The sequence below is a fragment of the Dermacentor andersoni genome, chromosome 8 (genome assembly GCF_023375885.2).
Source record: "Dermacentor andersoni chromosome 8, qqDerAnde1_hic_scaffold, whole genome shotgun sequence".
NCBI lineage: Eukaryota > Metazoa > Arthropoda > Arachnida > Ixodida > Ixodidae > Dermacentor > Dermacentor andersoni.
The window spans coordinates 94,253,513-94,278,705 of NC_092821.1; the positions used below are offsets into that span (position 1 = coordinate 94,253,513).

The 25,193-nt window shown below is 45.4% G+C and overlaps 1 protein-coding gene across 1 annotated transcript; it reads right to left on the bottom strand.

The window, feature by feature from the left end:
• Window positions 1–1,540: 1,540 nt before the first annotated feature.
• On the bottom strand, window positions 1,541–24,351 carry LOC129384268 (uncharacterized). The gene is made up of 5 exons (XM_055069485.1): window positions 23,926–24,351; window positions 20,486–20,657; window positions 19,978–20,154; window positions 5,852–5,968; window positions 1,541–2,423 (listed from the first exon to the last, which is right to left on the bottom strand). Exons 1-5 carry the CDS (start codon window positions 24,039–24,041, stop codon window positions 2,229–2,231), a joined length of 777 nt encoding a protein of 258 aa, XP_054925460.1. The 5' UTR covers window positions 24,042–24,351; the 3' UTR covers window positions 1,541–2,228.
• Window positions 24,352–25,193: the final 842 nt, after the last annotated feature.

Genomic DNA, 25,193 nt, shown 5'->3' on the forward strand with positions numbered 1-25,193 from the left:
CATGTACAGAATCAAGCCATTCGCATTCTCACCTGGAGCAACCGACGTTCACATGTTATTGATCTGTACCGGGAACTGCACATACTGAATATTGACAATCTAATCAAATTTAATGTCTGCACATTTGCTTATCAAGCAGTTCAAGACCATAACCTTCTCAAATTTGTTCTTATCCGACACCTTACTAACTCAAATATTGCACGCTTTTCCTCCAATAACAATTTTATACTCCCTAAGGTACGAACTAACTATGGTTCACAAAGAGTAGCTTGAGCCTTATCCCTATCGTTTTATATTTCCCATGGTATACTTTTGCCTCATTATGTATTTGAATATGTATTTGCATTTTTGTATTTTTATAACTCGCTGCCTTTTTGCTGTCAAGTAGTATTAGTGTTTTTTAACTTTATAGAAGGTCCCCCTACAGTGTTTACGCTATGGCACCTTTTCCTGCACTAAATATCAATATTTTTGTATCTGCACTAAGTATTCAATAAACTTCAAAAAAAAAAAAAAGAAACGTCCACGGTGACTTTTTTTCCCGTACACTATTAAGCTTTCAAAATACGTTACGCGAAACTTTTATGTGGCCTGTGTAGACCACATAAAATTTCGTAATAATGCAATGACAAACCTTGGTAACTAAATTGTCCATTGAAAGATGGTTCGTTTTGCTTGTTTGTTGCCTTTCACTGGAATACCCTCACTTCTGCGCCTATTGTGTTGCCTCCTTGTAGTTTTGTTTTCGCAGAGTATTGTGTATATGTTATTTACTGTCTTTTCTTTACCATTTTTATTAAGATGTTTGACCATGTTTTTGCAGTTGTTACTTTCCCATAAATCTGAGCACCCCCCCCCCCCCCCTCACCCTCCCTGTTTTATGCAGTCCTTCGGGTCTTCAAGGAGAAAATAATTGAAATGAGATTTAAATAGTAGCCTGCTTTACTATCTAATGTCTGTAATCCTCTCTCCCTCTCAATTTATGCCGTGTTGACGCGAGTAAAGGAGTGGATAAGGTTGTTAGCGGTCGTTCCATGCATGCATATTTGGCCTAGGGGTTAAAGCATCCGGCTGTGTCACTGTGACACCTTGGTGTGAATCCAATGCCAGACGCGCTTTATTTGTGGACGAGGCTAACCCGACTGCAGACCACATGTTACTTGTGCTCGATAATGCAAGTAACGCTTCGCACTACAACGAATGTACTGCAGTGGTGAACCAATCGTAAATATATCCAGGGCACAACTGACGCATTTTCCACAGACTCGCACACAGTCACGCATGCCCGCTAACAATTTCGGCAACAGCTCTACAAAATTCTCTCAATTAGGTATATTTTACCTTTTGTTAAAATGCGGAGGAAGGCGAGCTGGTAATGGTACAGATCGTAGACAAGAAGAAGAAGTATTTTAATGATTGGAAAATGTAGAGAGGTCGGCCGGATAATGGAGCATCTGGCCTGCTACTCTACGTAAGGGAAGGGGAAGAGGGGGAGAAAAAGTGTCAAAATGGGGGATGATAATGGGAGGAAAAAGCTTGTGTTACCTTGTGCGACTTTGTAGCTCAATTCGTTAGCCAGCATGGCGATATGAACTGAAGGTCGAAGCAAAGAACGAACAAGATTACTCTGACTCGTAGCTTGAAGCGGCATAGGGACTGCCCTTCAAGCAAAACGCTAAATTTTGAACGACAATGTCCACGCGATCCGCTGAAGTCCTGGCAGTTAAGGCTTGCGCATATTTTTTTTTGTCCCAGGCATACTTCACTGCAGAGGCGCCGGCAACACTTCGTTTAATACGTTATCTGGCATTAGATTACATTGATAGCGAGAAAACAGCGCGAAAGCAAAACAGAACTTATCGCAACACTGGTTACAAAAGATTGCGAATAGGCACAACGGAAATTCAAGCTAATTTACGCATTACAAAGAAAAGAAAGTACACAAAACAGTAATAACAGCGTAATGACCGACGTATGCTATCAGACAATGAAGTCGTTTAAACAAGCACTCTCTTTTGGTGTTAAGATAAGAACGTCTAAAGAAACACATTTAGAGAGGAAAGTAACAGCATAAGTGAGACTGAGAGAAATGAAAAGGGTAGCTGCACTATAAAAGAAACAGGTGCATGCACAAAATGAAATGTGCACTCTGCACCACGAATTCCAGTAGACGATCACGCATAAGGCCGTTTCCCTATGCAATGCGCTGCAGTGACGGTCAGCAGTTGCTAGGAAACACCTTTGCAGTCATTAATGTTGGTGTAGTTCTCCATGAAGTCCGACAGCTTACGGAGCAGCTTCAGCCTATTGTACTGGCCCGTGTATTGGACGTCTGTGCACGGGCTCGAAGACTCGTCGGCATCGATGTCGTACACGGCGAAGCTGAATTTCAAATCTTTGACTTGGTCCTTGAAGGCGCACATCTGTGTCAGAATGTAAAGTATACAGACCTTGAAACGTATCACAAGGAAAACGGAAATTACTTCCGCGTTAGGCAACGATATTAGGCCCTTCTGTAAAAAACAATTGCCTTTCTGTATAATCAGCTAGGTTGTTGAGTAATCTGTCCCGCTCTTATTTCCACTTGCTGATTTAGAAGCAAGCTGATGCAAATAGCTGTTTACTTCTGGCTGCTTTGCCTGATTCCCATGCGTTTACCATTACTCTCATGATCGATAAACCCACATTAGTTAGTCCACGCCCGTCATGCCGGTTCCACATCCTTTGTGTTTTGTCGTTCGTGCTGGTTTATAGCATCCCTGGAAAAATATCTACCGAAATTTCCTTTCACAAATGTCTACTTTATCATGCTCATGTAGTCAGCGCTGTTATTAAGAATGGGAGGCCTTAATCCAAGTTTGAGACGAAAGCAAACTTTTCTTTATTCTTGAACCCACTGCTTTCTACGCATTAAGAAATTCACTTGCAATTTCTGCGGTAATTTTTTTTTCCCTGCAGTGGCGGCAAAGCGTACTCAGTCACAATGATGTTCGTGTTCGTTGCGAGACCAGCGATCTATATGGTACATGTGACATCTTTGTTGCAATATATTAAAGAAATTATGCCACATACTCTTGTCTCGGTTCCGTTTAGTTACAACACTTTTTTTTTCACATAATCAGTTGGCACAGCCATCGCTTGTTAACTTCTCTGACAAAAATTGTGGCATCACCCACCGCAGATGGCTCTCGCATACAGTATTTTTCATGTGGGGCTGGTGCCTTTACACGTGCCATCCAATGATTCGCTGGAAACCTTGGGCGGGCAACGTAATAAGCCTGGATGTAAATTAACGAAATTTGGTGTTTCACGAGACACAGCCATGATATGACTGCGATGCGCTCCGTAGAGGGGCATTCGGGATAACTTTGAGCCCCTTGGGTTCTTTAGTGAGAAGGAGCAGATTTTAGTGAAGAGAAAGGAGGAGAGGTCGGCTGGGACAGCGTGCTTCTAGCCTGCTACTCCTCACTGGGGTGAGGGAAAGTGGGAGTGATAGATAAGAGAGACCGGTAAGTGGCAGTTGGCTACGATCAAGTGGAATGAGCCACAATACACACTTGTCCAGTACGCGAATGCGCACTAAGTACAGGCACTACATGCAGGAGTAATCGTGCCCCGTAGAAATACTCCCGCGCAAGCACATTTCGCACAGTCTTCACATCCCGTGACCTAAAGACGTTCGTCTAAAGTTACGTTTAGACAGCGTACCTAATGTGCCGATATTTCGCTAGAAACGCAAGCGCAAACGCGCAAAGCGCATTTAATTTTTTCAGACCGCAATCGTACGAAGCGTTAGAGGGGGCATGACACCCAATTTTCGATCATAATCTGTATGTCGTAAGATAATCCTTGTGCGTTCAAGAGTACGCTGGCGAAATTTTAGCGCATTTGAGCCAGCACATATTTTGTAATTGAATTTCTTATATTACCCTTGAACGGCATAGCGGTCGAGCAAAACTGGCACGCTCGCGAGCCGTGACGTCATGGGCTACGTGCCTGCAGAGCGAGCATATATATTCCGGCGAAGCATCCGTGTTCCAACTGCGCGCGCATGCAGGAAACTTTTGCTTTGTTCAGCTTGCCATCGGAAATGTTGAACTTGTAGCGGCTGAAACAATGCCACAGTGGCGCCTACGTAGCGATGTTGAGTGCCAAAGCGAACGGAGCCATGAGTGATCCGTATCGTACTTCAGCTTCCCCATGGAGCCCGTCAAGCGTAAGTCTTGGGAGATCAATGCCGGCAGCAAGGCAATGCCGCTTTCGGAAAACCCGTGAAGAAGCTGAGGCTGCGGCCAGACGCGATGCCGACCGTGTTCGTGTACCGACCCATCCCGCAGGCAGTGCCCCGGCCAAATGTTAGCCTTCCTTTTCTTTTTTTTTTTTACCGATATCGGGTGCAATAAAGCAAGTTAAAGTAATGGTTCAGACAAAGCCTACATCACGCAGAATCCTAGCGCCGCGGACACATATGCACTAGTATTTGCTTACATATGCGCACGCAACTACAAAGGAAAAAAAATGAAAGAACTGGTGGCAACGCGCGGTAGCTTAACGACATCGTAGTTTTCCTGAGTACGGATAGGAGAGAAATGTACGCCAGCAAACAAAATATGCGCTTAACGATTTCCATTGAGCGAAGTAGTACCAGACTTCGGCATATTCCACGAACGGTTAGTCAAGTAGCGCTGCACGCATGAAATAACAATGCGGAAAGGCGTCAACAGCATTTCGTGCAGCACTAATGTCGCCGTCTTATGTTGACCACGTTTCCTAGGCTGTTTTTGTCCGTGGCCTCAAAGATGTGCACGCGCCGGCATTGCCCATGGCTGGCGCGCGCGTTTCTCTGAGACCATGTTTCGTCACTGAGGTGGTGGCGATGAGGTTGAAGTCAAAATGGCGTAGCGCCATTGCTGCTTCTGCTTAAATTGGTCGCATGCTTGATAACGCGAAGTTGGCATTGTACAAGACATAACACTAGATATCTGGAGTGAATACGGCAACAAAGGGCAGACATGCTCTGTCCTCACGTGGTACGGTGGCTGATTTTGTAGCAGGCGATGGCTCGGTTGTATGCAGCAGATGACGTCACACGTGGCTTGAGAATATGGCGATGGTGCCGAAAGCGGGGTTTAAAGCCGGCGAGTTGTTGCTCATATTTTGGACAGAAATGTGATGTTACCGTTCAGTTTTCACACGTGTATAGCCATAGCAGGCCCTCTACTGCAATTTCTCCCGACAAAACGCAAAATAATGGATGACCATGTCATGCCCCCTTTAAGAGCGCAACAGTCGTCAAACATGCGTGCGTATTTCTTGGAAGACCCGCTGCTGTCTGGCTAAGAGAGTTAATGAATGATTTTATGAAGCGTTGGACATGGGTTATTCAAAGTGCACCCTACACAAGACGCACGACAGCTTTTGCATTTTGTGCTTATAGTAATGCGGTGGCCGCGGTCAAGAATCGTACCCACGACCTCGGGGTTACCAACGCAACACCATAGCCAATAAGCCAGCATGGCGGGTTGTTAAATAAGCCTCTTTCGGTATACGCGCGCAATCGGCGACTACATTCGAGAAATTTTGATTCAGTAGGTGTGGCTTGCGCTGAGGATTGATAATCTGACAACGCGGTGAAATAAGACGTCCCATATACTACGTCTTATTTCGCCGTGTTTCGCCTTTGACTCACACATTGGGCTTACCGTTCAGACACGGGCTTCAGGTGATTTCACTGATGTCACTCAGCGAGCAGTGTACCATACACGTTACAGCAGAGTACAGTATGTTGTGGCATGAATAGCAAAAGAAAGAATAAAAAATATGAAAAACGCTCGTATGATGATTAACTTACCTTAGACTTTAGCGCCTGTTCCGTATCGAATGTGAAAACACCACCGCCGCCTTTAAAGAAGCCAGACTCATAAGTTGTATTATATGTGTACGAGCCTTGTGCTCCGGAAGAGCAGATCTTTGGTGCAGAAGGGAAAGCAATGAAATTACAAGCGTGAGAAATAAAATGGCACTGGAAATTTTTTTCTTTTCTTTTCTTTTTTAATTTGTCGACAACCAAAATCGTTTCAGTCACGCTTACAAGTGCTCGTTTTCTCGATTTAGTTAAATCTATTACTGTACATCAGGATAATAGGCATCTGTTTTCTAGTGCGTTCTACAGTGTGTTTACTTTAAACAAAGAACGCGAGGCGACGAAGATAAGCGCCCAATTGTCAACTTAATTTTTGGCTTAGAAATTGACTTAAACTAACTTTTGAATTAAACCAAGTGAACACACAGATCACTCTGCGTGTTCACTTGGTTGTGTGTCTTCGCTTCGTTCTAATCTTTTGTCTTTCTGTCGCGCTGTAGCTAATAATGAAATTAATTTCTGCATAACGCCTACACACTTTAAGCAAATCTCTTTACCATATGCACCATTTGAGTGAACAGATTGAAACTAAAATCCCGAGCAGGAAAAGAGAAAGAGAAATTCTACACACACAGAAAAAGGTAACAAACAAGGTAACGAAAAAGCGATTGCGTTCTTAGTAGTCTTCTACATCATCCGCCTTGTCCATAAGCGGCACCGCCTAACATTATAAGGGCAAGTCCTTCTCCACATACACACATATCCCAGATGATGAATACAAGTACAGCCGTCCCCATGACTCAACTGCTATATCACCGCAAGCGTAATACGCAAAATGTGGGTACGGCTCCCACCGGAGCCAAGTTTTTCTTTGTTTTTTCGTACGCTGTGTTCTCCCGTTGTCTTATCATTTCTGCATTTCACCTAAAGCAATGCGTAATGTCCCATCGCTATTCTCAGTTTCCTTGTCTTCTGGCTTCATGGGATTGTGTCTACCAAAATCTGAGCGCCTCTATTTCCTTTTTCCTCGTTCAAGATTAACGCGCACATCCCAAAGCTTTATGGAAACACAAAACTACACAAGGGCAACAACGTGTAATACAATATTGACGCTACGTTCCCAGGGAGCGCCACGTACTTGAAGAATAATCAGGCACCTTTTGATGGAGAGATGGAGCGCTAGAGAAAAAAAAACAAGGAAATAAACAAGTGTTCGGCCTAATTTCTTTCAAAAACTGCGTTTCAAATCTGTCGGGTTTTATCTTGTCTCTCAACAATCGTCGAAATAAATGTTGTCTACTCTTTCTCAATTACCACACGGGCTTCTATATTTCCTGTCGGGAACACTTTGTCATGTTGACACACGCATCGCATTATTGCATTAACGTTTGAACATAGGCCTAGATGCTGTGTCTTCTAAGTTAAACAATTGCTCTTTCGGGTCTGATATGTATCAATAGGGATTGAGTGAAATGTTATCAGAGTATATATGTTGTGCACATTTGTATCAAAGTAATTTCGAGTTTTTTTTATTCAAACACATTTTAGTACATAGTTTCTAGAATATGCTCTAGTTTGTTATTTTTTAGAGAAAATAGCGTAAACAAGACTATTGTCATCAGTGCCTAAATTGTTTTCTAATGAAACCATATCTACTAACAATGAAACTGTATTTTCCTTGTTTTCTTGCAACAATAAGGAACATGCAGTTACTTTTTTTCCTTTTCACTTTGCAAACAATAAAGAAAATAGAGCTTTCCTCTCTTCTTGTTAGTTTCTTTTTCCTCACTCCTGGTTTCGCTCAATTTGGGAAAATTGGCATGCCCCTAAGGTCAGCCATGTTTAAAGCGGAAATGTTTCCTGAGACGCGAATTTCTTGCATATACATTTCCACAGATATTCGTACAATATTTCCCAGAGGGTAATCTTGCACCACCGTCTCAACGAGTTTCCTACTGTACGCTCCAGTGCCTCGGGAACGCCGGTACGTGTACGTGCAAGGCTTTATCTTGCGTTGGCCTAAACCGTGGTCATGGCTACACGGCTTAAGGTTTCCTGACACAAAACTTTGGAAAGAAATGGCTCTCGCTTGCGACTCCTTCCGCCTAGGTTTACTCACATACAATGCACGAGCGAGCAATAAAAAGCGAGAATTGCCCCCGTATTCAGAAATGCGCCTCAACTTGAAGCTTGTGTTTAACTTGGGGCCCTATAACGTAAAAGTACTCCATCTGCGTTTACTCCACATCAGCCATATAGCCATCCGTAATAAGTCAATATAGCTGAGGCTCTGCCCATATGCTTGTGGGCTGATATGGGCTGCACCCGAACCATTCTGACCTGTCAAGGAGGGCTAATAACTGATTTGGAATAAAAACAGATTGCAATACTTTAACGTTATGCCGGTTTTGATGTAAGTAACGCCTGACTTGAACACGCCGAAGTAAGCGCACAGAGCGCAGTTAACGCCAGGCGTGATCTAGGCGATGGCGCCTGGCGCCTGGGTCCAAACCTACAACAATGCTACACCCATGACAAACCCCGCTTATGTTTGTGACAATTCCACAAGACAAAAGATAAAAATACGTATCAGAGTTGTCTCATTGTAAAAAGAAAATGTGGTTTATTTGTTCTTATTCAGAGAAAAAGAAGCAGAAGTTGGGGAATTTAGCCGTGCCGTATAGGTCAGGTCGGTACTTGGGACATCAGAAAGGTTTACCATACCATTGTCCGCGATCCATTACCGTGAAGAGTATCTGTCTATGCGTGAGCCGGCCTCCCACTGACGCTGCTATGAGGCGACCGCTCCGAGAAAACTGCGTGTGCTCTGCCCGGCTCTTCAGCGCCAGAACTGCGATGCCGCTTATATATACATATATATGTATTGAAATGGGGTTTATTGTAGCTCATTCGAGGGATCGCAGGTAGCTCTAGATCACGAGTCCTAGCGCTTCGCATCAACAACCCGCGCTCGTGTCTCGCGCCGCAGCGGTGGCAGTCCGCACAGTGCCACATGCATATTACCCACTACAACTACAGTGCCACATGCATATTACCCACTACAACTTCCCCCGGGGCGTAGAGGAGCCATCCTGGCAACCTAAGGCGATGATACGATAAGGGGGTCGTGGTACGGCTTCAGGCGGCTGACGTGAACAGTCTCGCGGCCACGGCGGCGTTTGTTCGAAGATGGCGTCACCGGTTCGACCACATAATTCACAGGCGAAGTACACGCGACGATCCGGTACGGACCTTGATATTTCGGAGCAAGCTTTGGGCTAAGGCCTGGAGCTTGGAAGGGCAGCCGAAGCCAGACGTGAGAGTCCACGGCGAAGGACTGTGTGGGCTGATCGTTGTCGTGGCGATCTTTGTGGATTCCTTGGGTATCCGACGTGAACGAGCGAGCCAGTTGGCGGCACTCTTCAGCATGCCGAGCAACTTCGGAAAGAGGGGTGAATTCAGAGGCATCCGGGTGATATGGTAGTACGGTGTCGAGGGTAGTAGATGGTTCACGCCCATAAAGAAGGAAAAATGGTGTGCAGCCTGTGGTAGCCTGAACGGCGGTATTGTATGCGTACGTCACAAAAGGGAGGACATCGTCCCAATTGGAATGATCCGACGCAACATACGTGGTGAGCATGTCCCCAAGGGTGCGGTTGAATCGTTCCGTTAGACCGTTAGTTTGTGGGTGATACGCCGTAGTGGTGCGGTGAATAGTGCGGCACGCGGCGAGTAGCTCATTAATAACTTCGGACAAGAAGACACGGCCTCGGTCACTGAGCAGTTCTCGCGGTGCGCCGTGCCGTAAGACGAAATGCCATAAGATGAATGCCGCGACGTCGCGAGCAGCAGCCGAAGCAAGTGCAGCAGTTTCAGCATATCTTGTCAGGTGGTCTACTGCGACAATTATCCAACGATTTCCGTTAGCACTGCATGCAAGAGGCCCATAAAGGTCGATGCCAACCCGATCAAAAGGACGTGCAGGACACGGTAAAGGTTGCAGAGGGCCTGTCGTATGAGAAGATGTCTTGCGTCGCTGACAGGCTGCACATGACCGAATGTATTTGCGGACCTAAGAATACATGCCGCGCCAGTAGTACCGCTGGCGCAGCCGCTCGTAGGTTTTTAGAACGCCAGCATGAGCTTGTTGTGGGTCTGCATGGAAATACGTGCATACGTCGGAACGCAAATGGCGAGGGATGACTAGCAGCCATTTGCGACCGTCGGGCTGATAGTTTCGGCGGTACAAGATGGCGTCCCGTAGCACGAAGTGGGTGGCTTGGCGACGAATGGCTCGAGGGCATGTAGACGTCGAAGAACTGCTAAGAATGTCAATGAGAGACACAATCCACGGATCTTTGCTTTGTTCAGACGGCATGTCAGTAACAGCAAGCGTAGCAACCGGGCACTCTATGGATGAAGGTGGCCTTTCGTCGGATCGCATGGGCGCACGGGAGAGCGCATCTGCATCAGAATGTTGGCGCCCGGATTGATAAATGACGCGAATGTCAAATTCTTGGATCCGAAGAGCCCAACGTCCAAGACCCCCTGACGGGTCTTTCAGTGACGCAAGCCAGCAGAGCGCGTGCTGGTCTGTCACAACGTCGAACGGACGGCCATACAAGTAAGGGCGAAATTTGTTTAAGGCCCAAACTATAGCTAAACATTCTTTTTCCGTGACAGAATAATTGGATTCTGCCTTCATGAGAGCACGACTCGCATATGCAACCACATATTCTGGAAAGCCAGGCTTCCGTTGTGCAAGGACGGCCCCAAGACCAACGCCGGTGGCGTCGGTATGAACTTCAGTCGGTGCACTCGGGTCGTAGTGGCGTAGAACAGGCGGTGAGGTAAGCCGACGACGCAAAGTGGTGAAGGCTTGGTCACATGCCGGAGTCCAGTCGCGAAGGTCACCAGAGCCAGCTAGGAGCTTCGTCAGGGGAGCGATGATGCAGGCAAAATTGCGCACAAAGCGGCGAAAATAATAGCAAAGACCGACGAAACTGCGGAGCTCTTTCACTGTAGTCGGCCGCGGAAATTCTGCGACAGCACGAAGTTTGTCAGGGTCGGGAAGGACGCCGTCTTTGGACACGACATGGCCAAGTATGGTCAGCTGGCGGGCTCCGAAGCGGCACTTTTTCAAGTTAAGTTGAAGGCCGGCGGTGGTAAGGCAAGTAAGGACTTCGCGTAGACGAGATAGGTGAGTGGTGAAATCAGGGCAGAAAACTACCACGTCATCTAAATAACACAAGCACGTCTTCCATTTGAGGCCTCGTAGAAGATTGTCCATCATCCGTTCGAATGTCGCGGGTGCATTGCAGAGGCCGAATGGCATTACTGTAAACTCATACAGGCCATCAGGCGTAATAAAAGCTGTCTTCGAGCGGTATATATATATATATATATATATATATATATATATATATATATATATATATATATATATATATGAAGTGCGTATCTGCCGGGATCAATTAGTTCAATAGACACTTGTAGGTTGAGGACGCACCTTCCCAGACGAAGGCCGGAACAACATGATTCTTCGGTTGTTATATATATATATATATATATATATATATATATATATATATATATATATATATATATATATATATATATATATATATAGTACAACGGGGGGTGTTCGCCTAGCAGCACTAGTTATATGTCATAGCGGTAGGCTTCAACAGGTTGGCGCTATATCAAAACGCGGAAGCAAGCCGCTCTCGTCGTCTAATTGTCTTGCAACAGTACACCACCACCATGCCCAGTGCCTTCAGTACAATCACTCACCACAGAAAGAGTAGCCACCCTGGCGACCTAAGGACAGGAGAACACAGGGGGATCATGGCACTGCTTAAGCCGGGAGACGTGGACAATTTCCTGGCCGCGACGACGCTGGTCGGAAGGCGTTTCGATTGGCTCGATGTGGTAGTTGACCGCGCATGTTTGTTTCAGTGCCCGATAAGGACCATGGTACTTAGGGAGCATCTTGGAGGAAAGGCCTGGAGGAGTAGAGGGCACCCACAACGATACCAGCGAGCCAGGAGCAAAGCACGTAGCCGTAGTGGATAAATCGTAGCGAAGCTTTTGGCACCACTCGTCCTGGGATGTGAACGAACGAGCGAGCTGGCGACATTCTTCGGCGTAAGCAGCCACTCTAGAAACAGTCGTCCACTCCGAAGCAACTGGCCGGTAAGTTAGAATCGTGTCCATAGTGCATGAAAGTTCGTGTCCGTAAAGTAGAAAGAAAAGGAAGAACCGAGTGGTGCTTTGCGTGGCGGTATTGTAAGCGTAGGTGACGAAAGGTAGAATGCGATCCCAATTCGAATGGACAGATGAAACAAACATGGCCAACATGTCGCCAAGAGTGCGGTTGAAACGTTTTGTCATCCAAATCGTTTGAGGATGATATGCTGCGGTTGTGTTCATATAGGAGGTTATTCACATTCGCGATGCTATTCACAGCGTGTTTACAGGAGGTATTCAGAGACCTGGATTGGGAAGAATTGGGGATAAGAGTTAATGAAGAATACCTTAGTAAGTTGCGATTCACTGATGATATTGCCTTGCTTAGTAACTCAGGGGACCAATTGCAATGCATGCTCACAGACCTGGAAAGGCAAACCCGAAGGGTGGGTCTAAAATTAATCTGCAGAAAACTAAAGTAATGTTCAACAGTCTCGGAAGGGAACAGCAGTTTACAATAGGTAGTGAGGCACTGGAAGTGGTAAGGGAATACATCTACTTAGGACAGGTAGTGACTGCGGATCCGAATCATGAGACTGAAATAATCAGAAGAATAAGAATGGGCTGGGGTGCGTTTGGCAGGCATTCTCAGATCATGAACAGCAGGTTGCCATTATCCCTCAAGACAAAAGTTTATAATAGCTGTGTCTTACCAGTACTCACGTACGGGGCAGAAACCTGGAGGCTTACGAAAAGGGTTCTACTTAAATTGAGGACGACGCAACGAGCTATGGAAAGAAGAATGATAGGTGTAACGTTAAGGAATAAGAAAAGATCCGATTGGGTGAGGGAACAAACGCGAGTTAATGATATCTTAGTTGAAATCAAGAAAAAGAAATGGGCATGGGCAAGACACGTAATGAGGAGGGAAGATAACCGATGGTCATTAAGAGTTACGGAATGGATTCCAAGGGAAGGAAAGCGTAGCAGAGGGCAGCAGAAAGTTAGGTGGGCGGATGAGATTAAGAAGTTTGCAGGGACAACATTGCCACAATTAGTACATGACCGGGGTAGTTGGAGAAGTCTGGGAGAGGCCTTTGCCCTGCAGTGGGCATAACCAGGCTGATGATAATGATGCTGCGGTAGGGCCGTGAATGATGCGACACTCCTTTAGCAATGCTGAAAGGACGTCGGGGAGGAAAACGCGACCGCGGTCGCTCAGTAATTCTCGAGGTGCTCCATGGCGTAAACTCAAGTTTTGAAGGATAAAACTGGCGACGTCTTTTGCTGTGGCAGATGCTAGGGCTGAAGTTTCAGCGTACCGCGTGAGATGCTCGATAGCAACAATAACCCAGCGGTTGCCGCTTGGAGTGTTGAGAAGCGGGCCGTATAGGTCAATACCGAGGCGGTCGAACGCGCGCGCGGGGCATGGTAAAGGTTGCAAGGGGCCGGTGGCATGTTGAGGTGGCGTCTTGCGTCTTTGGCATATGTGGCATGACCGGACACGCTGGCAAACGAAACGGTACATACCGCACCAGTACTACCGAAGCTGGAGGCGAGAATACGTGTTCAATACACCAGCGTTGCCACATTGTGGGCCGTTGCGGAACGTGGCGCAGATGTCGGAGCGGAGGTGTCGGGGTATAACAAACAACCACTTGCGGCCGTTCGAATTGTAGTTGCGGCGGTACAGCAGGTTATCCCGAATGATGAAGTGCGCGGCTCGACGACGGAGCGTCCGAGAGATCGGCGCTGGCGACTGGCTAGAAAGAAAGTCAATAAGCGAAGAGATCCATGGGTCCTTGCGCTGCTCTGATGACATGTCGGAAATGTTGAGGGCGAAGGCACTACAGCTGGAAATAGACGAGTGGACAGGGCCAGAGGGCAGGGGTGACCGGGATAGAGCGTCTGCGTCTGAATGCTTCCGGCCTGAGCGATCAACGACGCGGATGTCGTACTCTTGTAGGCGCAATGCCCAACGGGCAAGCCGACCAGTTGGACCTTTTAGTGATGATAACCAGCATAGAGCATGATGGTCGTTCACGATGTCAAATGGACGCCGTACACATAAGGACGAAATTTTCCGATTGCCCAAATGATGGCCAGACCGTCCTTCTCAGTAACCGAGTAGTTCGCCTCGCCTTTGGTAAAGGTGCGGCTGGCACACGCGACGACGTACTCATCGAAGCCATCCTTGCGTTGTGCGAGAACAGCGTCGAGCCCGACACCACTAGCGTTCCTATGGATCTCAGTTGGGGCAGAAGGATTGAAGTGTCGCAGCACTGGAGGCGAGGTGAGAACGCGTCGCAGTTCTTGGAATGCGTCGTCGCACGCCGGGGACCGAACTGCCGGTGAGAAGCTCCCTGCAGACAGTCGAAGGCATCGTCGAAGCGCGGTCGAATCACGACTGGATGTAGGGGCGCAGACCTGTACGACCTTCAGTTTGTACCTCTTATTAGGTGTCACAGCAAGAGTTGCCACCCTCTCGTTAATGCTATAGAGTTCCTGTAGGTTACCATCTATATCCTTATTAATCAGGAATCCGACTCCTAGTTCTCGTCTCTCTGCTAAGCCCCGGTAGCACAGCACATGCCCGCTTTTTAGCACTGTATATGCTTCTTTTGTCCTCCTAACTTCACTGAGCCCTATTATATCTCATTTACTGCCCTCTAATTCCTGCAATAGCCCTGCTAGACTTGCCTCACTAGATAACGGTCTAGCATTAAACGTTGCCAGGTTCAGATTCCAATGGCGGCCTGTTCGGAGCCAGGGATTCTTGGCACCCTCTGCTGCGTCGCAGGTCTGACCGCCACCGTGGTCAGTTGCTTCGCAGCTGCTGGAAACTGAGGACCAGGGTTTGATTGTTCTGTTCATATAGGAGCTTTGGCCAAGTACTGCACCATTGTGGCCAATCCTGCTCTGGTGAGGAAGTGCGTTACCGGTTCTGGTCACCGGGATCAGGCCGCACTCTAGGCCTGTTTATGCAATTTTATCAACACGCGGATATTTTTTTTTTAATCCGGTGGAAAAATGCGCGGCACTGGGATTCGAGCCACGGTCCTCTCGCATGCGAGGCGGATGCTCTACCTCTACGCCACCACTGCACCTTTGTGTAGGCTTCGTGTAGCACTGAATTATTTTAAATGAAGTCTGCACAATACTCCTGTCATGTGACTTGGTCTCACTTACAGCATTCCGAGCGTCAGAGGCGTCGCGCAGTTCGTATAAGTGCGCACTTGCTTAGATTCCTCAAATTTCCAATGTTGACCTATTCGTCAACATCCCTGTTTAAGGACTGCAGGGATTATGGTAGGAAAGTACGGGCAAGAATTGCTGCAGGAAACATGGAGACGTTTGTCCGAGTAAGTGAATAGCCTATGTGGGCCGCCGAAATTGAATGCTCAACCTGGCATTACTGCCGAAGTACACTGCTGACGTCGATGGCACTCTTCGAGCATTGCCGCAAACTTATCGCTCATTTTTTTGGCAGTTGGCCCACGGTGTATCGACCACATGGAGCGATGACGACGGAGACGGTTTCGGTGCGACGACGGCTGACCAGGACGGTGTGACGACAGAATCATGACGGCATGACGAGGGACAGTATAAAAGACACGCGAACTAACGTTGCCCCCTCGTATACTCTGAGAAGGCTAGATACTAGATACTAGAGAAGGCTAGAAGTTTCTTTTTCCTTTACCACATGAGTACACTGATGTATAAAAGGTGCAAAACGGCAGCTTGACTGGGCCCACCTCCCCGTGAACAACAGGTACCAACATGGCAACATATTCGTCGTACATATACACTTCGTACACTTTATATATTTATATATATATATATATATATATATATATATATATATATATATATATATATATATATATATATATATATATATATATATATATATATGCATGTATCTACACATACATATATACAAGAAAACCAGAAATGACACCATTGAAATGGCAAAGAAATACTTTCGAAGTGCCAAACGAAGAAGCTAACATTCACAGAAATTTTTGGAGTAATGTGTTGTTGGATATATGACGTATGTTTACATCGCTTACATTGCATATGTTAAGTGTTGAGGGAAGACACCAGGACAGTGCTTGAAGGCCACAATTAGTCGGTGGGCGCGGGACTGCCCAGTGTTCAGTGTATCGATTTGGGCGAAAAGAAGGATTGTGCTGCAAGTTCGCGATGTTTATGATATGATTAGTAACCTTAATCATGTCACGTTTAAAAGAACAAATAAGTTGACACTCGTAACGGCGCTCTACTCGTAAAACTTCTGGAATATATTACGCGTATGTGCATTGTAAGGCAAGTCTGAAATAGCACGTAAGGCATTCGTTTGAAGTGAAACTAAATTACCTAACGATCTCTTAGTACTGTTTCACCAGACGAGGTTACGACAGCACAGGTGAGAAGCAAAATAGTGCGTTATACACCATAAGCTTCTGTGGAATCGGTAGTAGCCTCTGGCATCTGCGCAACATACCTAACGCTTTACTAAATGTATTTCGTAAGCAATCGTATACTTCTCCGAGCATTCGCCTTCAAAGTACACGCACGCCCTACGCACTGTAGTCAGTCTAACTGATGTTGTGGCGATCCAGCAGAGACGAAACACCGCGTCTCGTCAAGAGACGTACAGCTGAGTTGGCCGACGAACGCGAGGAACCGTCGGAGCCGGCGTCGCAGAAACGCGACACGGCACCGACACCGAGCGTCGAATCGAAACCTTCAGACGTCGGGAAGCCCCCGCGCAAGACGTATGCGCATCAAACAGCCAGTGAACGTTGGCAGAAGTATGTGCGCCATTGAGGTCACCAACATCTCCGACAAGGAAAACAGGAGAAATGGAAGAAAAAAAAGAATAACTGGCATTGCCCTTAATAAAACTCGAGGCGCTTTAAGGTGTATGTTTGTCGCTCTTATGGTATGTACGTTTCGCTTGCTGTTTCCTTCCGTAAATTCGCAGAGAACAGAGCAGGGCATACAGGCACATCTGTAGGGTAGTACAGACGAATATGTGCATTATTAGCCGGTTCTTTATATGAGGTCATCGTTTCTTTAAGGTTTACAGAATTTTAAGGATGCGGTTGTAGCAGATAGCGCAATTCTAGCCCTATAGCTGGGTTATTCAAGGAGGCGGACATTACTTGAATGAGAAATATAAACACATACTCAGCTAATTACCAAAATTTTACCAATTAACTTGTTATTATTTGCTCTAAGGGACATATTGAAACTTACGAATTGTAGCCGCGGAGCTTAGAACGCATGTCCACATAGAATCAATTTTTAGGGTGAAACCAGTTTTGAGATATTCATTGCCAAAGTGTGCGAGGAAAAAATACACGGACGTTCCAGATACTCTTGTGCTTCAATCCATGCAACAGCATTTCATCCAACAATTGCGAGGCTTTCCTTTCGAGGAATCCGTATGGGTTTTCTTTTTATCAATTTGCTACGTTTCGGTGGGTGCCTCATTTTTCCTTTATTAATTACTCCTCTCCACCTTGCGGGCTTCCGCTGAACTATCACGTTAGAGCAGCGTTTTATTAAAGAAAGATCACCGACCATTACGATACAACCTAATGCGAACTTTGAGCGTAGTTATGTGCGTGTTTTCATATCGCGATATATTCAGGCATTGCACCGATCACCGCACCGACTGGTAGAGCCACGATGCGCGACGTTATACAGGGTGTCCCACACAGCTTGAGCCAAGAATTTAAAAATGAAAGACGCGTCGGAAAGGAATTGAACCGAAAGCATACTATTCGCCAGTAGCCTGTAGTAACTCAGCCAATTTTTCGTTCTGCCCATAATTCACTAATTAAGTTTAATACCTCAAAATTTTAATTATTGGCTGAGGACCCCAAGTATGATAGGCAGATTTGTAGAGCACCTTCAGAAACAACCTGTCGAGTTGTTTCCTGTACGATACGTCTCACGTAGTCCTGTTTTCCTGGTTGCAACGAAAGCCCGCAAAATATGAAAAAAGCCATCTGACGGAGCGCTTGCGCAGTGGTATCGTGCTGCTCTCAAGCGTGCGTTTGGCGAACAAGGTCGGCTCTCGTCGGCTCTCGCAAATACACGCTGCTGGCTGAGCGCTGCCGATGGGATAAAGAACGCCCTGCCGCTTCCTCTTCGCCAGTCACGATGCAGCCGACCTTGTTCACGGAACGCACGCTGGAAAGCAGGAAAATACCACTGCGCAAATGCTCTGGCTTTCTTTTTCATATTTAGCGAGCTTTCTTTGCAACCCGGAAAAGAGGGACTACGTGAGGCGTATCGTAAAGGAAAAAACTCGATGGGTGGTTTCTGAAGGTTCTTTACAAATCTGCGTATCATACTTGGGGTCCTCAGCCAATAATGAAGAAGTTGGGTAATTACACTCAATATACTTAGTGAGTTACGGGGAAAACGAAAAATTGTATGAGTTTCTATAGGCTATTGGTGTATAGTATGCGTTCGGTTCAAATCGCTTCAGACGCTCCTTTTATATTTAAATTCGTGGCTGAAATTACGAGGGACGCCCTGTATATACACCGGCCACACAGTCGCTGCTTCCTGGCAGATGCAGCTTATGCAGCCTTAATCTTTACCAACCCTTGCGCCGAACGCTATGCGCGAAGGCGACCGTTTTGGTTCTTTTCTTGCTTTCCTCCGCATGGCCGATGCCGCCGCTGCCGCGAATGCGCGAACGTGAGCGCCATCAGGTGTTACTTCAAGGCGGCTTTCTCCGCTTCCGTCCTCATGCTTCCGCTGCACCCTCCTCCTCCGCTTTCCTCCTCGCGCTCTCTTCGCTCCCGCCGTATTTCATCCCTCGCTGCATGCGCGTTCGCTCTTTCATCTTTCGCTGCGTTCGTTCGCACGGTCACGCCGCCAACGCAAGCCGACGCAAAGAACGGGCGCCTAAGACCTGCGCTCTAAAGAGTAAGCTTTAAAAAAATGCATATATACAAGTAGTCTGAAGTCGCGTATCTCGGAACCAGGGCCATCCTGAAAATTTGTTTCACGTGGATGTGTCTTGATAGCTTACCGGCTAGAATTGATAAATTGCAATGCTTACTGTAGAGAAATTGAGGAAAACTTATCTTTTGTTAATTTTCATCAAGTATAGTTGATTATATGCTTTGATTTCTCGTGCATGTCTGCCTCTTTGAATAACGCAGCTCAAGGGCCAGATTTATGCTATTCGCTACAGGCAATTTTTAAATATGGTGTAACGCTTAAAAGTGATCACCCGCCTAGTGTTTGCCTATGAGCCATTCGTCAAGACAACAGCAACAGCCACGGTGAGCGAAGCCCGGCGGGGTTTGGCTTGGCTTGGCTATACAACTTGGCTTAGCTATACAATAACTATAACAGTATAACTATACAATCACTATACAACTATAAACTTGGCTTGGCTATACAAAGCCGACGCTCTACTTCAACTTCACACCCCCGTTGCTGTGGCACGCGATAGTTAGGTCGGCATACGCACAGACGAGTACGCTGACTCGTACTTCTTCCACATTGATTTCAAAGGCGTGAGTGCGGCGATGAACGCGAGAAAGACGTGAGTGGTAGCGTGAGTGACTGTCGAAGGGTGTTAGTATACGTGAGTGAGTGCAGGTGGCTGTGAGTGGAGGCAACTGTTAGCGTGATCGAATGCAGGTAACTGTGAGCCCTGATATGTAGCAGTTTGCATTCGCTTATCCTGGCAACCCATGCGTAAAACAATGACGATTTTTCTTTTGGAGCAAAAGAAAACCTGAAATTAAAGCGCAGTGCCCAAGTAGAATGAGGATTGAAGGTCTTTATTGCAGTCGTGTAAGTGCCGTACGAATATACGTTTACGGAAGCCAAACGAACAGTTTTAAAGTGGGAAAGTATCATTTTGAGCAAAGGACGGCACTTACTGAGGATGGTGCTGCGTCCGAAACGTTCTTGATCCCCGTGCACGTCTTGAACAGGTCGCTGTTTTGATCTACGGGGTCAAGTGGCTTAAAGAAGCGGCCCTTTAGCGTCACTGAAACACATGTAGGAACCTTTACGGGCTCATTCAGAAGGATTTTCAGGAAGTTCAGGGAGTCCTCCTTTAAGGACATGAAAAAAAGAGTCACGATGAGAATGTATTCCGCATACATGCACATATGCACACATTTCCAGTAAATTTATGAGCAACTTCGTAGGTACGTCTGGTGAGCCCGGCTCCTATTACAGAATCTTTTTTTTTTTCAACTTCCAGCCTTTTTACACCGCTTATCTATACTTGCGCGTAGCTAGAGATGATGCCGCGCTTGGCTGTGTTGTTTTCGGCAAATCCTATGAGGGTTTACCACAACCACTTACCCTCTGAAGTTAACAGGGGCGACCCTTTCGCAAAAGCCCAGAAAACTACAAAGACATCGATGTAGTCATACTTACGAGAGATGTGTAGTAGGTCTCGTTGTAGTGTTTGTTGTAGTTGTATATAGTAGGTGGCACAATGTAGCAGTTGGTTAAGTTGAAGTTCATAGGATTATCGTACGCTGGCAGGGCGTAGTTTTGAAACGTTGTATGGCTAATTATAATAAAATTAGTCCAGTAGGTCTTGTATCTGTAAGGTATAAGCAATAATTATTTTTATTTTGTCGAACGTCTGCGAGCAACACTAGCAATAAGTGACAGGGCCCCATGAGAAGTTAGTTAAGTAATAGTGCACGCAGTCTAACAGCTTTCACTGACCACAAATGACCTGGACTCCTTAGCTTTATGATAGCGAAGTATTAAGGTAAATGCGTTACTGGATTTTTTTCGTTTTTGCTATTACTAAAGGCATGTCACTCTATTTAGTGTTATTTGTAATATTTCTTTCATGCTTTTCTGTGTAATGCCTTTGGCTTTGAGGATCAAATATTTAAAACGAGAAGACAGAATGACAACATTCGCACCCATTACGTCGAGATATTCGCACGTATAGGAAACTACATACAATGTTAATTTAGTGCTAAACGAACCGCAGTTCAGTGGTGACATCGTTGGCATCACTGAAAAATGGCTTAAAGGACTCATGGCATGCTTTTCGCTTGCTGCCATTTTTCCGCGTCGTGAATTGTTGAAATTCTCGAAGCCCTACAAAGTCTGCCAGGCGTCTTAGAACATAAAAGTATTTACTATTGTACTTCTTTCGGCAAAACGTCTCTGTTTTCGGGGTATGAATGATGAAGGTGTACGAATGATGAAGTCATGATAAGGAGGTTGTCTTCTTTCTTGCTTTGGCTACGGCTGCAACTCGTCAGCGCAGTCAGATGAAAAAGGCGCTTTCTATTCGTTTTTTATGAGCAGCAGCATCATACGCAACCTTTGGCTGCACAGCATTATCAAACTTTACTCTCTTTCATGGCGTGACAATACTGCCGATAACGCTTGGTCCATGACATGGAAATCAAATTCCGTTTGAAATTAAAGATCTGCTTAGTGCCCTCCAACAACTGCACTTTCTGAACGTCTTATTTTCACTTAATTGTGCATAATGTTACACAATCTGTATTATACATACAATGTTTTCTAAAGAGTATCTGCGGTTAAAAGTCCCTCAAAACTTAAATACAAGCGGGCTATGCGAACGGGTTCCACAGTAAACTGATACGGCAAATATTTCATTGAAGAATTATTTCACGGTAAATAAAACTCTCGTCAGCAAATATTCGTATGACTAAGGAAACCCGGCTAGGGAGGTCATTGAAGTAAATTAGCAAGTTAAGGCCATAATACCGAACCTTGCGATGCACCAGAGGTCACTAAATACGATGAAGAGTCGTAACCATTAGTTCATACAAGCTGTGTTCGACAAGCCAAAATACACTTTCTAGTTTAGCACACTGGGGTCAAGGTCAAGTTTACTCTGTTTTGTAATTGCCATTAAAGCCTGTTATTATTATTGTCGTCGTCGTCGTCGTCGTTGTTGTTGTTGTTGTTCAGACTATACATAAATACATACAAAACGTGCGGAGTTGTATGAATCGTTGTATGGTTTCATCGAGTGAGAAAACTTATGAAGATTTCATTTAAATGCATCAAAGTCAGATAGCGCTGGAAGAAGTTGCAGCCCGGGTCTGACTCCGTTTTTCCTATTTAAGGACATTCAAAGCGCAGAAATGCCTTTATAAGAAAACTACTGCGCACTGCTAATCGAATTTCTTGCATTTGAGAACTAAGAATAAGTCCTGGTGACTCTAAGGTGCTGACGTTTGAATTGGGGCCTGGGTACTCCCAAAATGTGAAACTTTCAAAAAATAATTGCATTGCAAAGGAACAATCGGCAGTCACCACAGCGGTCTTTATTAGGTTAGTCGCATTTAAAGAAGTTAAAAGATGCTAACTCCAGGTCAGAAATTTGCACTTTATTTTTCTGACTGTTTACATAGTTGTTCGAAAGTCTGAACACACAAAAAAATCGAGCCTCAGTTATACTGGGCAACAAACGATATGATAACTCCAAGTTTCTCATATTAAAATATATATAGCGTACTTTATATGGAATTTACATAGCTCCGAAAGGTGCTTCGAGTTTTTAGCAGTGTTCTTGCTAAGTTCCCACAAAGTCCTTACAAATTCAACGTAAGCGATAAATTCATAAACAAGATTTGCCCGCTCGATGTACTCTAAAAATATATTTGGCAGAACTGTGGTATATGCTGTGTGTGTGTGTGTGTGTGTGTGTGTGTGTGTGTGTGTGTGTGTGTGTGTGTGTGTGTGTGTGTGCGTGCGTGCGTGCGTGCGTGTGTGTGTGTGTGTGTGTGTGTGTGTGTGTGTGTGCGTGTGTGCGTGCGTGCGTGCGTGCGTGCGTGCGTGCGTGCGTGCGTGCGTGCGCGTGCGCGCGCGTGTGTGTGTGTGTGTGTGTGTGGGGGGGGGGGGGGGGGTGCGCGCGCGCTATAATGTAACTTTCCTTACAAGGACAAAAAATCTTGCAAAACACCTACCGTATTTACAGAAACTACCTCACTACAAGTGCATAATCTACCCAGGCAGACATCTGTGACAAAAAGAAAACTATTCCTTCACAAAATGAATTCTTCACAATAATAACCTTAATATGTACAAACGGTACGGAACACATTTGTAATGAAAAGATTTAAGGAATCGTTATCAGAGTAAATTTGAAGCTCATTTTTAATTTCAGAAGAGCTACGTAAGCCGAAATTCTCAGTTTATCTCAATTTATCGGTTCAATTTACCTGATAATGCACGCGGCACCCCGAAGCACTGCTTTCTGCCTGATCCCTGCGTGACGTAATAGCGTAGCCTAAAATGAAGTTGGTGTTGCACTGACCTCCTCCTCCCACAAGCTGATTCTGATTGATGGCTTTGCGCTACTTCTTGGCGGAAACGGATCGACTTCATCAGAAGTGTATGAGACTGACCACTTTATTGGCAATATAGCGAAGTTCAAATCACAGTGGACTTGGACCGCTGACTGCGCTTTGTGGCTCAACGTGCGTATTTATGTAAACTGAATGAACAATTTGAAACAAGCTATCTTCGTCTACATGGCCATATTGAAGTGTAGAAATGCGAAACTAGACTATTATGACAATTACTTTCGAGCTCCCGTTGTAAACGTGGACAGTGACGTTTATAATTAAAATGTAAAGCTTAATGTAATATTTAGTTGCTTTTTGGCAAATGACCGTCAGCCTCAGGAGATAATTCCCATTTCGTCCTGTAAATTGAGCAAATATTGCATGTTTTTGTTTAAAACAAGTGATGGACATAAAGAAATGCTCCCTTTATTTTAATTGGGAAAACAGAGTTGCACCTCAGCTTAAGCGTCTTCTTTGCACTGCACTTAGTAAAAATGACCAATTGCTGTCGGCTGTTCTCACCGATTGTAGTCTTCAAGCACTTTATTAATGAACTTTTGTATGTCCGTACTTGTCACACCCAGCACCAAGCCGAAATCGTCTTTAACTCCACTAAGGCTCTCCAGTTGATCTCTCATGAACTATGAAAAAAAGAAAAGAAACAAGAACGAACGAAGTAAGTCGGAGTAGTTAAAGGGAGCTTGTACGCTTCACATACAAGACGTGTTTAAGAAAGCAGTCAAAGCTGGACAAGTCAGTAAGAAATCAATGCCGCCATAAAAAAAAAACAGCTGATACGAACGCAACAGCTGAAGATGCGCTTCGCATAATTCGGCTGCCAGTAATTGTCGTTACGAAAGTAATTTTTGCCGCCTAGAACACCGCAGAGGTCATTCTATAGCCTCGCCTCACCTGATAACACAATGTTTACACAAGAGTCATCTGAGATTCGTAGCAATTTCCACTGACATCAGTGTCGCTGCAAGCTACCGCTGGATACCATGACGGTCTGCCCTTCCCACTGCGAGGAGGAAAGTGGTGCGATGGCGACATTGCACTGCGTTCGAGGCTATGTTCCTCATAGCTTCGAAAAAGTCCATAGGAGCGATTTCTAATGACTATCGTCCAAATTCTGTGAATTATACGTGCATTTGAAATGTGGGCTGAAGACGTCAGTTCACATTAATAATAATATATGCAAAATATATGGCCATTATCAGCATCTGATACTTTCCATATAAACACCGCTTTATTGGTAAATAAATACCCCATTTCACTGCAGGCACGGGTGTGCAAGCATCCGAAGCTGCTGCTCATCCCTGTACCCGTATTTCTACCTAAAGACATGTCGGGTGCATTGACGGACTGATGGCACAACACCTACATGTGAGCATAAGGGAGAAGTAAGAGAGTGTAATAAATTGGATCGAAATAGCTGATAACTTCTTAAAATATTTTCAACCTGTTTTAAAAGAGCCTGTCAAGTGCCGCTTTCTTATATCGAGTGCAATCTTTTCTGATAACACGTGAGGTTGTCATTGCCGGGCCACTTAAAGAGTTATAAAAATTGTGTGGAACCGGACGTCATTTGGAATTTACTTATATGGCTTTGCACTCATCAGTTACCCGATTGTTTAGCTCATATTTTTAACCAGTTACCTACCTGTAGCGAAGTTTCAGCTGACTTGCTTAAAGGTAGAGTATGCCCTATATAATAGAAACGGCTACCGGTTACTTGCTTCTAACTAGAGGGCTGTGTTGATTACTGGTTCTTCAGGGAAATTACTAGA

Bases quoted from the DNA above. Each gene is read 5' to 3' on its own strand.
- LOC129384268 (XM_055069485.1), bottom strand. From the start codon at position 24,041: ATGAGAGATCAACTGGAGAGCCTTAGTGGAGTTAAAGACGATTTCGGC. The intron at 20,155-20,485 runs GTAAGTATGACT...ATGTCCTTAAAG, and splicing joins AGACCTACTACACATCTCTC to GAGGACTCCCTGAACTTCCT. The intron at 2,424-5,851 runs GTAAGTTAATCA...ATTCTGACACAG, and splicing joins AACAGGCGCTAAAGTCTAAG to ATGTGCGCCTTCAAGGACCA.